The following is a 14,111-nucleotide window of genomic DNA, read 5'->3' on the forward strand; positions in this document are numbered from 1 at the left end:
TATGGGGAGCGTTGACCCGTGTGGGGCCAGGTTAATGAGTGACGACGAAGCGGGTGGGGGGCGGGGGGAAGGAGGATTTAACGCCTGCCCCACGGCGAGCGCCGACCTTTGAGCGTCAGCCATGGGGCAGGAGCGGGGGGGGGTCGCCGTGGGCGCCCCACGGCGAAAGGAACCCCGTTAAATTTTGGGGAGGGGACGGCGTTTCGGTTGAAGAGTGGGCGGGAGCTGGTGCGGGCGCTGCTGGTGCTGCGGCTCTGCGCCTTCCCCCGCCTGGTCCGACACGCCGGCACGGTGAGAGAAAAACCCCCCCCACCCCACCCCACACCCTGCCCCACGGCGCCGTGGGGCAGAGTCTAACCGTTCTGCCCCATAGATCTTAGAAGTCTCACGACGGGTTTTGGGGAGCCGGCTATGGGGCGGGCTGCTGCGAGCCACCTTCTACGGGCAGTTTGTGGGGGGCGAGACCCCCGCCGAGGTGGTGGCGGCGGCGGGGCGGTTGCGCGCCGTGGGGCTGCGCCCCATGTTGGCCGTCCCCACCGAGGAAGATGTGGGGCAGGAGAAAGACGGGTATGTGGGGCTGGCTATGGGGTGGGGAGCGGGGGTTTAAGGCCTCCTGCCCTACTTCTCCCCCTATGTGTGGGGCAGGGAGGAGTGGTACGAAGCCAACCGGGGGGCGGCGCTGGAATGTGTGGGGCTGGCGGCCGCCACCGGCCCCCGGCCCATGATGCAGCTGAAGGTGACGGCCCTGATGAGCGCCCGCCTCTGCGTGAGTTTGGGGGGCGTAACCCCCCCCCCCCAAAAAAAATAAAGGGGGAGGAAATTGGGGGGCACCGCCCCTCTGCCCCCCAACCGCGACCCACATCTCCCCATAGGAGACGCTGTCACGACGGCTGGCGGAGCCGGTGGCCGAGGTGACGCTGGAGCGGGTGGCAGCGGTGATGGGGGGCGAGGTAAACCCCCCCCGCCCCCCAAATCTTCCACCCCTCCCCCACATTAGCCCCTCCCCCCCTTTAGCCCCTCCCCCAATCCTGGAAAGCCCCGAAATTCGGTGAAAATCGGTTAAATCGGGGGAAACTACCCCAAACCGGCCGCAGGTCGCCACCTTCGCCTGCCTGACGCCGGAGGAGAACCGGCACTTGGGGGTCTCGCTACGGCGCCTGGACGACGTAGCCGGGGTGAGACGTGGGGCAGAGATGTGGGGCTGGGGGAAAGAAGGAGGCGGAGCTAGGCGATATTGGGGGCGGGGCCCTCAACCAACGGGGATCCCCCGTACGCCTAGTACGCGGCGACGCGGGGGGTGCGGGTGCTGGTGGACGCGGAGCAGAGCTACGTCAACCCGGCGTTGAGTTTGACGACTTTGGCCTTGATGGCGCGGCACAACCGGGCTTCGCCGTGGGTCTGGAACACCTACCAAGCTTATCTCCAGGTAACTTATGGGGCAGAGTTATGGGGCAGAGCCCCACGGCGCCACGCTAAAAGCTTTACCCCCCCCCCGCCCCCGCAACAGGACGGGAAGAAACGGTTGGCGGGGGACGCGGCGACGGCGCGGCGGCGGGGGGTGTGTTTCGGGGTGAAGTTGGTGCGAGGGGCGTACCTGGAATTGGAACGGCGCCGGGCGAGGGAAGGGGGGGACCCCGATCCGGTGCACCCCACTTTAGATGACACCCACCGCAGGTAACCTGGGGGTTTTGGGGGGGGGGGAGGGGCGTCGAGCCCTATAGCGAGCCCCCCAACTTTTCCCGGCAGCTACGGCGAGTGCCTGGAGCTGGCGCTGGCGCTGGCGGCGCAGGACAGGGAGGACGTGGGGGTGATGGTGGCCACCCATAACGAGCTCTCGGTGCTCCACGCCACCCAAAGGTGGGTGTCACCCCCTTAAAATTTTAGGGGACCCCCCCCCCCAAAAAAACCCCAACAACTTAGCCCTGAACCCCCGTTTCGCGGCAGAATGGAGGAGCTGGGCATCCCCCGGCAAGGAGGCGGCGTCTGCTTCGGGCAGCTGCTGGGGATGTGCGACCACGTCTCCCTGGCGTTGGGTAGGGTGACCCCGCCTCTCCCCGCCATCTTTTGGGGTGCCCTCCCCCCCAAAAAAAAAAATTCACCCCCCCCGTCCCGTCCCGGTTTGGGGTAGGCGAAGCCGGTTACGCCGTCTACAAGTCGGTGCCGTACGGGGGAGCGGAGGCGACGCTGCCGTACCTGGCGCGGCGGGCGCAGGAGAATCAGGGGGTGCTGCAGGGCGCTCGGCGGGAGAGACGGCTCCTCGCCCGTGAGCTGCGGAGACGCCTCCTGCGGAGAGCCTGAGGCGCCCCGAAACGGACGGCGGGCACCCCGAAAGGGACCTCGGGCACCCCGGAACACCCTGAGGCACCCCCGAACACCCTGAGAACGCCGAGACGCCCTCAGATGCCCCAAAACACCCCCCTGAGGCACCCCGAAATGCCCTCAGGCACCCCGAAATGCTCTCAGGCACCCTGAAACACTCTGAGGCACCCCAAAACACCCCTGAGACCCCCCGAAGCACCCTCAGACACTCCAAAACACCCTGAGGCACCCTGAAATGAACCTTGGGCACCCCGAAACATCCTGAGGCACCCCCAAAACACCTTGAGACACCCCAAAATGCCCTCAGACACCCCAAAACGCCCCCAAGACACCCTGAAACACCGTGAGGCACCCCAAAACACCCCTGAGAACCCCAAAATCCCCGAGACACCCCGAAACACCCTCAGGCACCCCAAAACACCCTCAGGCACCCCAAAACACCCTCAGACAGCCTGAGACACTCCAAAACACCCTGAGGCACCCCCAAACACCCTCAGACACCCCAAACACCCCCCTGAGGCCCCCCGAAACACCCTGAGGCACCCCGAAACACCCTCAGACACCCCAAACACCCCCCTGAGGCCCCCGAAACACCCTGAGGCACCCCGAAACACCCTCAGACACCCCAAAACACCCTGAGACCCCCAAAATGCCCCAGAGACCCCCAGCCCCCCCGAGACTCCAAAACCCCCTGAGGCACCCCAAGACCCCCCGAGAATCCCCAAAACACTCCTCAGCCCCCCAAAATCCCATCAGACCCCAAAACCCCATGAGATCCCCCGAGACCCCCCCCAATCCCCCTGGGACCCCCAAACCCTCAGACTCCTCCATCAGCCCCCAAACTCCCGAGAGCCTCCCCAAAACCCCTCCAAACCCCCATGACACCCCCAAAACCTCCCTGAGAGCCCCCAATCCCCCGAGACACCCCAAAACCCCTCAGACCCCCAATAAACCTCACCTGGCTCCACTCCCCGGGGAGTTTATTGGGGGGTGATAAAGGGGGGTGGTGTCTTTTGGCGGGGGGTACCCCCAATCCCTTCTCTCACAGCCCCCCTCCTTTGGGGGGACACACCCCCACCCCCACCGCTACAAGCCGCCATGACAGGAGGGGCTGGGGAGAAGGCGGCCATTAGTGGGGATCGCCCCCCCCAATCCGTCACCACAGGGCAATGGCGGTGCAGGCAGGGCCCCAGGCTCGCCCTACCTGTCTGTGGAGCGGGCAGGGAGCGGGCAGGGAGCTACGGGCAGGAGGGAGGCGGGGAAGCCGCCGGGGGAGCAGCCGCTGCCTCACGCCACAAAATGGCGGCCGCCCCTCAGCCGCAAAATGGCGGGAAGGCGCCGAGGCGACGCCGCGGGGGGCGTGGCTGAGAGGAGGGGGGCGTGGTTACTAGGAGGGGGCGTGGCTAAGAGGAAGGAGGGCGGGGTCGTGGCACGCGGCACCCCGGCTTTCGCGCCTCCCGCCGCGCCCAGCCAATCAGAGCGCGCCGCCGGGAGCGGGGCGGGGGAGGGGGCGGTCACCGTGGTAACGGCGGTGGCGCATGCGCGCTGCGGCCGCGCGTCCCCTCCTCTCTAACATGGCGGCGCTCCCGCCCCTCATTGGGCCGTCAAGGGGGAGGTGGGCGGGGCCCGCGGCGTCACGTGGGCTGGCGGCCAATCACGGCGCCAGGCGGCGGAGGGGGGGGAGGGGGCGGGAAGAGGAGGAGGCGGCGGCCATTTTGTGCGCGCGGGAGAGGGAGGAGGGGAGGGGGCGGGGAAGGGCTCGCGCCGCCGCCGTCCCGCCCAATCAGCGCCCGCCGCGGGGCGCGCGCGCGCGCGCCGGGCGGGGGCCAATCCGCGCCGCCGCCGCCGCCGCCCTCGCGCGCCCCGCCCCCGTCCCCTCCCCCATCGCGCGACCCCCCCTCCACCCCTCCCCACCCGCCTCCCCTCCCCCCGCCCACGAACCGGCCGCGGCCGCAGCGCCATGGACCCCGCGAACTGGAGCAGCTTCATCTTCCAGGTACCGCCCCCGGGGGGAGGGGAGGGGGAGGGGTGGGGGAGGGGAGGAGGGGGAGGGAGGGGGGGAGGGGGCGGCGGCCCCGGCCTGGGCGGGGGGAGGAGGGAGGGGGGGGCACTGGGGACACTGGGTGCGCTGGGGGCCGTGCTTGCGCTGGGGGCACTGGCGGCACTGGTGGCACTGCTGACACTGGTGGCCGGGCTCGCACTGGGGGCACTGGTGGCCGTGCTCGCACTGGGGGCACTGCTGACACTGGGTGCGCTGGTGGCACTGGTGGCCGTGGTCACGCTGGGGGCACTGGTGGCCGTGCGCGCGCTGGGGGCACTACTGACACTGGTGGCCGTGCTCTCACTGGGAGCACTCGTGGCCCTGGTGGCCATGCTCACGCTGGTGGCACCGAGTGCACTGGTGGCACTGGTGGCCGTGCTCACACTGGCGCCACTGGCGGCCATGGTCACGCTGGGGGCACTGCTGACACTGGTGGTCATGCTCACGCTGGCAGTACTGGCGGTCATGCTCCCACTGGTGGCACGGCTGACACTGGCAGCCATGCTCACACTGGTGACACTGGTGTTCGTGCTCTCACTGGGGGCACTGGCAGCACTGGCTGCACTGGTGGCCATGCTCCCACTGGTGGCACTGGCGGTCATGCTCACGCTGGTGACACTGGTGGTCGTGCTCGCATGGGGGGCACTGGTGGCCACGCTCACACTGGGGGCACTGGTGGTCATGCTCTCACTGGGGGCACTGCTGACACTGGTGGTCGTGCTCTCACTGGGTGCACTGGTGGTCGTGCTCACACTGGTGACAGCGGGTGCACTGGTGGCCATGCTCATGCTGGGGACACTGGTGAGACTGGTGTCCACGCTCACACTGGGGGCACTGGTGACACCGGTGGCCATGCTTGCACTGGCAACACTGGTGGGCACGGTAGTGCTGGCAGCCATGGTGCCACTGGTGGTCATGGTGGCACTGGTGGTCATGGTGGCGCTGGCGCTGCAGGCGATGGTGACACTGGTGCTCATGGGGGCACTCATGGCGCTGGTGGCCATGCTCACACCGGTGGTCATGGTGTCACTGCCGGTGATGGTGGCACTGGCGGTACTGCTGGTCACAGTGACGCTGGCTTTCGCGGTGACACTGGCAGTTCATGGTGACACCGGTGGCTTTGGTGACGCTGGCCGTCATGGTGACACCGGTGGTCATGCTGACAGCAGCAGCGATGGTGACACCGGTGCTCTTGGTGACACCGGCAGTCATGTGGCACCAGTGGTTGTGGTGTCACTGCCAGTCAAAGTGACACCAGTGGTCACGGTGACGCTGGCCGTCGTGGTGACGCTGGCTGTCGTGGTGACACTGGCGGTCATGGTGACATGGTCACGGTGACGCTGCTGGTCGTCATGACACCGGCAGTCGTGGTGGCACCGGTGGTCATGGTGGCACTGCCAGGGATGGTGGCACTGGTGGTCACAGTGACGCTGGCCGTCATGGGGGCACTGGTGGTCATGCTGACACCAGCAGTCATGGTGATGCTTGTCGTCACAGTGACATAGTCATGGTAACAGTGACGGTCGTGATGACACCGGCACTCGTGGTGGCACCGGTGGTCATGGTGGCACTGCCAGCGATGGTGACACCGGCCATCACGGTGACACTGGCTGTCATGCTGACACTGGCACTCGTGGTGACACTGGTGGTCATGCTGACACCAGCAGTCACGGAGATGCTGGTGGTCGTGGAGACATGGTCACGATGACGCTGGTGGTACTGGTGACACCGGCAGTTGTGGTGGCACCCATGGTCATGGTGTCACTGCCAGCGATGGTGACACCGGTGGTCATGGTGACGCTGGCGGTCCTGGTGACACCGGCCGTCATGCTGAAACCATCAGTCATGGTGATGCTGGCGCCCATGGTGACATAGTCATGGTGACAGTGGTGGTCATGGTGGCACCGGTGGTCATGGTGTCACTGCCAGCAATGGTGACGCTGGCCGTCACACTGATGCTGGTGGTCACGGTGACACCGGCCATCATGCTGACAGCAGCAGTCATGGTGACGCTGGCAGTCACAGTGACATAGTCACGGTGACACTCATGGTGGCACTGGTGGTCATGGTGGCACTGCCAGCGATGGTGACACCGGCCATCATGCTGACACCAGCAGTCATGGTGACACTGGCGGTCACGGTGACATAGTCACGGTGACGGCAGCGGCCATGGTGGCACTGGTGGTCATGGTGTCACTGCCAGCGATGGTGATACTGGTGGTCATGGTGGTGCCGGCAGTCACGGTGACATAGTCACGGCGACGCTCATGGTGGTACCGGTGGTCGTGGTGTCACTGCCAGCGACGGTGACGCCGGCCGTCACGGTGATGCCGGCGCTCCTGGCGACACCGGCAGTCACGGTGGCACCGGTGGCCACGGCGCCACTGCCAGCGACGGTGACACCGGCCCTCACACCGCCGCCGCCGGTGACGGTGCCATCGGTGCCGCCGCAGGCCGCCGCCGCCCCGCCGCCGCCCGCCGCCCCCGCCGAGGCGCTGCAGGTGGACCTGCTGCCGGTGCTGGCCGCCCCCCCGGAGAGCACCCCCGCCGCCGCCGCCGCCGCCGCCGCCACCACCGTGGACGCCGCCGCCCTCAAACCCCCCGCCCCCGAGTCGGCCCCGCCGCCGGTGCCGCCGGTGCCGCCGGTGCCGCCTCCCTCGGCCGAAGCGCCGCGCAAATCCAAGAGCAAAGGGCCCTACATCTGCTCGCTGTGCGCCAAGGAGTTCAAGAACGGCTACAACCTCCGGCGCCACGAGGCCATCCACACCGGCACCAAAGCCGCCCGCCCCGGCCCCGCCGCCATGAAGATGCCCACCATGGTGCCCCTCAGCCTGCTGAGCGTGTCGGGGCTGGGGGGCGGCGGCGGGGCGGAGGGGGGAGCGGCGGCGGCGGCGGCGGCGGCGGCCACGCCCAAGCGGGCGCGGAAGAACCACGCCTGCGAGATGTGCGGGAAGGCGTTTCGCGACGTCTACCACCTCAACCGCCACAAGCTGTCCCACTCGGACGAGAAGCCGTACCAGTGCCCCGTCTGCCAGCAGCGCTTCAAGCGCAAGGACCGGATGAGCTACCACGTCCGTTCCCATGACGGCGCCGTCCACAAGCCCTACATCTGCAGCCACTGTGGGAAGAGCTTCTCCAGGTGGGCGGGGCGCGGGGGCGGGGAGCGGGGCAGGGGGCACGGCGGGGCTGGGGGTGACGGGGGAGACGGTGGGCACGGTGGCGCGGGTGGTTGTGGTGATGCTGGGCGTCATGGGGACGATAGGAGTCATGGTGATGCTGGCGGTCATGGGGACGATGGAGGTCGTGGTGACGCTGGGCGTCATGGGGACGATGGGCGTCATGGGGACAATGGGGGTCATGGTGATGCTGGCGGTCGTGGTGGGACTGGTGGTCACGGTGGCACTGGGCATCATGGGGACAACGGTGGTCATGGTGGTGCAGGCAGTCATGGTGATGCTGGTGGTCGTGGTGACGCTGGGCGTCATGGGGACGATGGTGGTCATGGTGATGCTGGGCGTCATGGTGACACTGCAGGTCATGGTGGCACGGGCGGTCGTGGTGATGCTGGGTGTCGTGGTGACACTGCAGGTCATGGTGATGCTCGGTGTCATGGTGACAATGGCGGTCATGGTGACGTTGGGCATCATGGGGATGCTGGAGATCATGGTGATGCTGGCGGTCATGGTGGCACTGGCAGGCACGGTGACGATGGTCATGGTGACGCTGGGCATCATGGTGACAATGGAGGTCATGGTGGCATTGGTGGTCATGGTGATGCTGGGTGCCATTGTGACTGGCTGTCATGGTGACACTGGTGGCCATAGTGGTGCAGGGCGTCATGGTGACAATGCAGGTCATGGCGGCACTGGTGGTCGTGGTGACGCTGGGTGTCATGGTGACAGTGGCGGTCATGGTGATGCTGGGCGTCATGGTGGCGCTGGTGACCATAGCGACGCTGGAGATCACGGTGATGGTGGTGGTCACGGTGGCGCTGGTGGTCATGGTGGGACTGGCGCTCATGGTGACGCTGGGGGTCACAATGACACTAGGGGTCATGATGATGCTGGAGGTCATGGGGACAATGGTGGTCGTGGTGACAATGCTGGTCACGGTGGTGTTGGGGGTCACGGTGACGCTGGCGGTCATGGGGACAGCGTTGGTCATGGTGACAATGGCAGTCATGACACTGGGTGTCGTGGTGACAACGGAGATCATGGAGATGCTGGTGGTCACGGCGGGACTGGCGGTCATGGTGACAATGGGGGTCACAGTGACGCTGCTGGTCGCGATGATACTGGCAGTTATGGTGGCGCTGGTGGTCGTGGTGGCCATGGCAGTCACGGTGATGCTGGTGGTCATGGTGGCGCTGGGGGCCATAGTGACGCTGGAGGTCACGGTGACAATGGTGGTCGTGGTGACAACGGTGGTCATGGTGACAGTGGTGGTCACAGCGGTGCTGGTGGTCATGGTGACAATGGTGGTCATGGTGGCACTGGGCATCATGGTGGTGCTGGTGGCCGTGGTGGTGCTGGTGGTCACGGTGGCGCTGGTGGTCATGATCATGCTGGTGGTCATGGTGGTGCTGGCGGTCATGGAGGCACTTGAGGTCACTGTTGGTCACGGTGGCGCTGGTAGCCATGGTGATACCGGCGGTCAAGGTGATGCTGGACACCATGATGATACCGGTGGTCATGGTGACACTGGTGGTCATGGTGACGGTGGGGGTCATGGAGATGCCGGTGGTCGTGGTGGCACTTGAGGTCATTGGTTGTCACAGCGATGGTGGTGGTCATGATGACGTTGGCTGTCACGGTGACAATGGTGGTCACAGTGGGGCTGGTGGTCATGGTGACGATGGTGGTCACGGTGGCACGGGGGGTCATGCTGACGGTGAGGGCCATGGAGATGCTGGGGGTCATGGTGGCACTGCTGGTCATGGTGCCAATGGTGGTCACGGTGGCACCAGTGGTCATGGTGGCACTGGGGGCCATAGTGACGCTGGAGGTCACGGAGGTGCAGGGGGTCATGGTGGCACTGGTGGTCATGGTGGGACTGGTGGTCATGGTGACCCTGGCAACCTTGGTGGCCCTGCTGGCCGTGGTGAAGCTGGTGGCCATGGTGGCCGTGGTGATGCTGATGGCCCTGGTGATGCTGGTGGCCATGGTGGCCATATATGCTGGTGGCCATGATGGCCCTGATGACACCGGTGGTCATTGTGGCCATGGTGACACTGGTGGCCGTGGTGATGCTGGTGGCCCTGGTGATGCTGGGAGCCCTGGTGATGCTGGTGACGCTGGTGGCCATGGTGACACTGGTAGCCATGGTGATGCTGGTGGCCATGATGGCCATGGTGATGCTGGGGGCCCTGGTGATGCTGGTGACACTGGTGGCTGTGGTGATGCTGGGGGCCATGGTGATGCTGCTGATGCTGGTGGCCATGGTGTGACTGGTGGCCATGGTGATGCTGGTGGTCCTGGTGGCCGTGGTGACGCTGGTGGCCATGGTGATGCTGGTGAGGCTGGTGGCCATGGTGGGACTGGTGGCCATGGTGATGCTGGTGGTCCTGGTGGCCGTGGTGACGCTGGTGGCCATGGTGATGCTGGTGGCCATGGCGGGACTGGTGGCCATGGTGACGCTGGTGGCCATAGTGGCCGTGGTGACGCTGGTGGTTCTGGTGATGCTGGTGACGCTGGTGGTCACAGTGGCTCTGGTGGCCATGGTGATACTGGTGGCCACAGTGACACTGGTGGCCATGGTGATGCTGGTGGCCCTGGTGGCCCTGGTGGCCATGGTGATGCTGAGGGCCCTGGTGATGCTGGTGGCCATGGTGGCTGTGGTGACGCTGGGGGTCATTGTGGCCGTGGTGACGCTGGGGGCCCTGGTGACGCTGGGGGCCTTGGTGATGCTGGTGGCCATGGTGACGCTGGGGGCCCTGGTGATGCTGGTGACGCTGGGGGCCCTGGTGATGCTGGTGGCCATGGTGACGCTGGGGGCCCTGGTGGCCGTGGTGATGCTGGAGGTCCTGGTGATGCTGGTGACGCTGGTGGCCGTGGCGGGACTGGTGGCCACGGTGATGCTGGTGGCCGTGGTGGCCCTGCCCTCCCCGGTGTCCCCCCCCCCGCCCCCGCCGCCGCCGGCCGTGCCGTCACCGCGCTTTGGCCTCTCCCCCCTCCCCGCCCAGGCCCGACCACCTCAACAGCCACGTGCGGCAGGTCCACTCCACGGAGCGCCCCTTCAAGTGCGAGGTAGGTCCCCCTCCCGGCCCCCTCCCCTCCCACCTCTCCCCCGCCCCACGGCGCCCGCCCCACGGCGCCTTCCCGCCCTAGACCTGCGAGGCCGCCTTCGCCACCAAGGACCGGCTGCGGGCGCACACGGTGCGGCACGAGGAGAAGGTGCCGTGCCACGTCTGCGGGAAGATGCTGAGCGCCGCCTACATCTCCGACCACATGAAGGTCCACAGCCAGGGCCCCAACCACGTCTGCGAGCTCTGCAACAAAGGTAGGGGCGCGCCGTGGGGCGGGGTGTGGGGCGGGGTGTGGGGCGCGCCGTGGGGCGGGGTGTGGGGCGGGCCGTGGGGTGTGGGGTTTGGGGAGCGATGGTTATGGGGAGGGGTTGGGTTTGGCCGGCTGTTGTTTGCGTAGGGGTTGCGGGGCGGTTGTGGGGTGCGCCGTGGGGCGGGGGTGGGGGTGGGGTTTGGGGGTGGCGGTTCAGGGGAGGGGTTGGTTTGCCCGGCTGTTGTTGTGTAGGGATTGGGGTGCTGTGGGGCGGCTGTGGGGCAGGTTGTAGGGCAGCTGTGGGGCAGGGCATGGGGCAGGCCGTGGGGCATGGGGTTTGGGGGGTGGCGGTTCAGGGGAGGGGTTGGTTTGCCCGGCTGTTGTTCTGTAGGGATTGGGGTGCTGTGGGGCAGCTGTGGGGTGGCCGTGGGGCAGGCTGTGGGGCAGTTGTGGGGCAGGCCATGGGGCAGGCCGTGGGGTGTGGGGTTTGGGGGTGTCAGTTTGGGGGAAGGGTTGGTTGTCCTGGCTCTGTGGGGCAGAGAGGCACCGTCCCACGTAGGGCTCATGTGGGGCGCTGATCTGTGGGGCACAGGCTGTATGGGGCGCTGATCTGTGGGGCACAGGCTCTATGGGGTGCTGATCTATGGGGCAGAGGCTGCGTGGGGCACAGGGTCGCTGTGCCAGGTAGGGCTGCTGTTGCTGTGGGGCACCAGCCCCATGGGGTACAGGCTCTATGGGACACTGGCTCTATGGGGCACTGTCCCACAGCTCCCGGGCTCTATGGGGCACTACCCCATGGCTCCCAGGCTCTATGGGGCGCTGCCCCACAGTTCCTAGGCTCTATAGGGCACGACCCCACAGCTCCCTTCTGCTATGGGACACTGCCCCATAGCTCATGGGCTCTATGGGGCACTATTGCCATGGCTCCCAGGCTCTATGGGGCACCGCCCCCCAGCTCCCAGGCTCTATGGGGCACCGCCCCACGGCTCCCAGGCTCTATGGGGCACCGCCCCGCAGCTCCCAGGCTCTATGGGGCACCACCCCCCACCTCCCAGGCTCTATGGGGCACTGTCCCATGGCTCCCAGGCTCTATGGGGCACCACCCCCCAGCTCCCAGGCTCTATGGGGCACCGCCCCGCAGCTCCCAGGCTCTATGGGGCACCGCCCCCCACCTCCCTGCAGCTATGGGGCACCGCCCCCCAGCTCCCAGGCTCTATGGGGCGCTGCCCCCCACCTCCCAGTCCCTCTAGCTCCCCCCCCACCACCCCGCAGCCCCCGCCCCCAAGCGCCGTGGGTCTGACGCCGCTTCGTCCCCAGGCTTCACCACGGCGGCGTACCTGCGGGTGCACGCGGTGAAGGACCACGGGGTGGCGGCCCCCCCGCCCCCCGACGCCTCCTCTGCAAACTCTGCGGGGTTCACTGCAAGACCCCCGCCCAGCTCAGCGGCCACCTCCAGACCCACGGCGCAGCCCCCCCCGCCGAGGGGCCCGCTCCCCAGGGGGCTCCGCCGCTCCGCTGACGCGCCCACAGGCAAGGCCCGGCGGGGGGACGGGGGACGGGGGGGCTGGGGAGGGGGATGGAGGGGGGACGGGGGGAGGGAGGGGGGGGAGGGACTTGGGGGGCAGCCCCATAGAGCCTGGGAGTTCTGCCACGTAGAGCCTGGGAGTTCTGCCCCGTGGATCGCGGGAGTTCTGCCCCATAGAGCCTGGGAATCCTGCCCCATGGATCATGGGAGTTCTGCCCCATGGATCGTGGGAGTTCTGCCCCATAGATCACAGGATTTCTGCCCCATAGAGCCTGGGAGTTCTGCCCCATAGAGCCTGGGAGTCCTGCCCTGTAGAGCTTGGGAGTTCTGCCCCATAGATCACAGGAGTTGTGTCCCATAGAGCCTGAGAGTTCTGCCCCATAGATCATGGGAGTTCTGCCCCATAGAGCCTAGGAGTTCTGCTCCATAGATCATGGGAGTTCTGCCCCATGGATCGCAGTTCTGCCCCACAGAGCCGGGGAGCCCCGCCCCATAGATCATGGGAGTTCTGCCCCATAGAGCCTGGGAACTCTGCCCCATAGATCGCAGGAGTTCTGTCCCATAGATTATGGGAGTTCTACCCTGTAGATAGAACCTGGGAGCTCTGCCCCATAGCGTGCACTGGTGGGTGCTTGGGGGGCAGCCCCATAGAGCCTGGGAGCCCTGCCCCATAGATCGTGGGAGTTCTGCCCCATAGCATGGGAATGGGGGTGTTTGGGGGGCAGCCCCATAGAGCCTGGGAGTCCTGCCCCATAGATCACAGGAGTTCTGCCCCAGAGAGCCTGGGATTTCTGCCCCGTAGTGCGGGGATGGGGATGCTTGGGGGGCAGCTCCATAGAGCCAGGGATGGGGGGCAGCCCCATAGATCCTGGGAGCCCTGCCCCATAGCGTGGGGCGGGAGGGGACAGCACCCGGGGGGGAGGGGGGGGCTCATCTTGCCCCAGAGCCGGGGGATGGGGGTCACTTGGGGGGCAGCCCCATAGATCCGGGCAGTCCGGCCTCCCTGTGGGGCAGAGCTGGGGGGCGGAGGGGCCGTGGGGTGACGCCGTCTCCCCACAGGTGGGGGCGAGTCCTGCCCCATGGCGGCCCCCGGCCCCCCCGCCCCGGCCGTGGCCGTGCTCCCCATGGAGGGGGCCCCCGTCGTCAGCCAGGCCCTGCCCAGCCAGCCCTGGTGAGGGGGCGGCGGGGGGGCCCGCCCTGCCCCACAGATGTGGGGGGCCCCACAGCGAACCGGAGCCCCACGGCGAGGGAGAGCCCCACGGCGAAGCGGAGCCCCACGGCGAGGGAGAGCCCCACGGATACGGGCGGCCCCATGGATATGGGGAGCCCCACGGCGCGGCGGAGCCCCGCGGATATGGGGAGCCCCACGGCGCTGTGGGGCGGCCCCTGCCCCACGGCGCTGGGGGGCGGGGGGGGACACCGCCCCGCCCCGCGGGCGTGTCCTCCCCGGGCCCCGCCCCCTTTTCGTGTTCGTGGCCCCGCCCCTCGGCGCGCGCGGGGGGGGCGGGGCGGGATTTTTGTACCGCGCGCCAAGGGGGGAGGGGGAGGGGGAGGGGAGGGGAGCGACGCCCAATAAACCCTCGGCGCCTCCGTTGGCTCCGCCCACTGCGCATGCGCGGACCGGCGGGGGGGGTGGGGGTGTGTGTGTACGCATGCGCCAAGGGCACATGGCGGGGTGGAGAGCGGGCGCGCATGCGCATGGGGCGAGTCGCGACGGTGAAGGGCGGGGACG

General features: G+C 67.6%; 2 protein-coding genes across 2 annotated transcripts; both read left to right on the top strand.

The window, feature by feature from the left end:
- Window position 1: 1 nt before the first annotated feature.
- Window positions 2–2,309, top strand: PRODH2 (proline dehydrogenase 2). The gene is made up of 11 exons (XM_072849083.1): window positions 2–53; window positions 170–291; window positions 374–567; window positions 646–766; window positions 873–950; window positions 1,095–1,175; window positions 1,280–1,426; window positions 1,508–1,674; window positions 1,747–1,857; window positions 1,945–2,033; window positions 2,129–2,309. Exons 1-11 carry the CDS (start codon window positions 2–4, stop codon window positions 2,296–2,298), a joined length of 1,332 nt encoding a protein of 443 aa, XP_072705184.1. The 3' UTR covers window positions 2,299–2,309.
- A 1,941-nt stretch (window positions 2,310–4,250) lies between these two features.
- MAZ (MYC associated zinc finger protein) lies at window positions 4,251–13,969 on the top strand. Its single transcript, XM_072849135.1, is given in 7 exon segments — window positions 4,251–4,315; window positions 6,814–7,499; window positions 10,542–10,605; window positions 10,687–10,858; window positions 12,172–12,230; window positions 12,233–12,384; window positions 13,439–13,969. Coding segments are annotated over 6 exon segments (1,158 nt in total). The 5' UTR covers window positions 4,251–4,279; the 3' UTR covers window positions 12,374–12,384; window positions 13,439–13,969.
- The last annotated feature ends 142 nt before the right edge of the window (window positions 13,970–14,111 follow it).

This window comes from Ciconia boyciana, chromosome 36, assembly GCF_034638445.1.
Source record: "Ciconia boyciana chromosome 36, ASM3463844v1, whole genome shotgun sequence".
NCBI lineage: Eukaryota > Metazoa > Chordata > Aves > Ciconiiformes > Ciconiidae > Ciconia > Ciconia boyciana.

Coding starts and splice junctions, on each gene's coding strand:
- PRODH2 (XM_072849083.1), top strand. CDS start 2: ATGGGGAGCGTTGACCCGTGTGGGGCCAGGTTAATGAGTGACGACGAA. Junction 54..169: donor AATGAGTGACGACGAAGCGG/GTGGGGGGCGGG, acceptor CCACGGCGAAAG/GAACCCCGTTAAATTTTGGG. Junction 568..645: donor GTGGGGCAGGAGAAAGACGG/GTATGTGGGGCT, acceptor TGTGTGGGGCAG/GGAGGAGTGGTACGAAGCCA.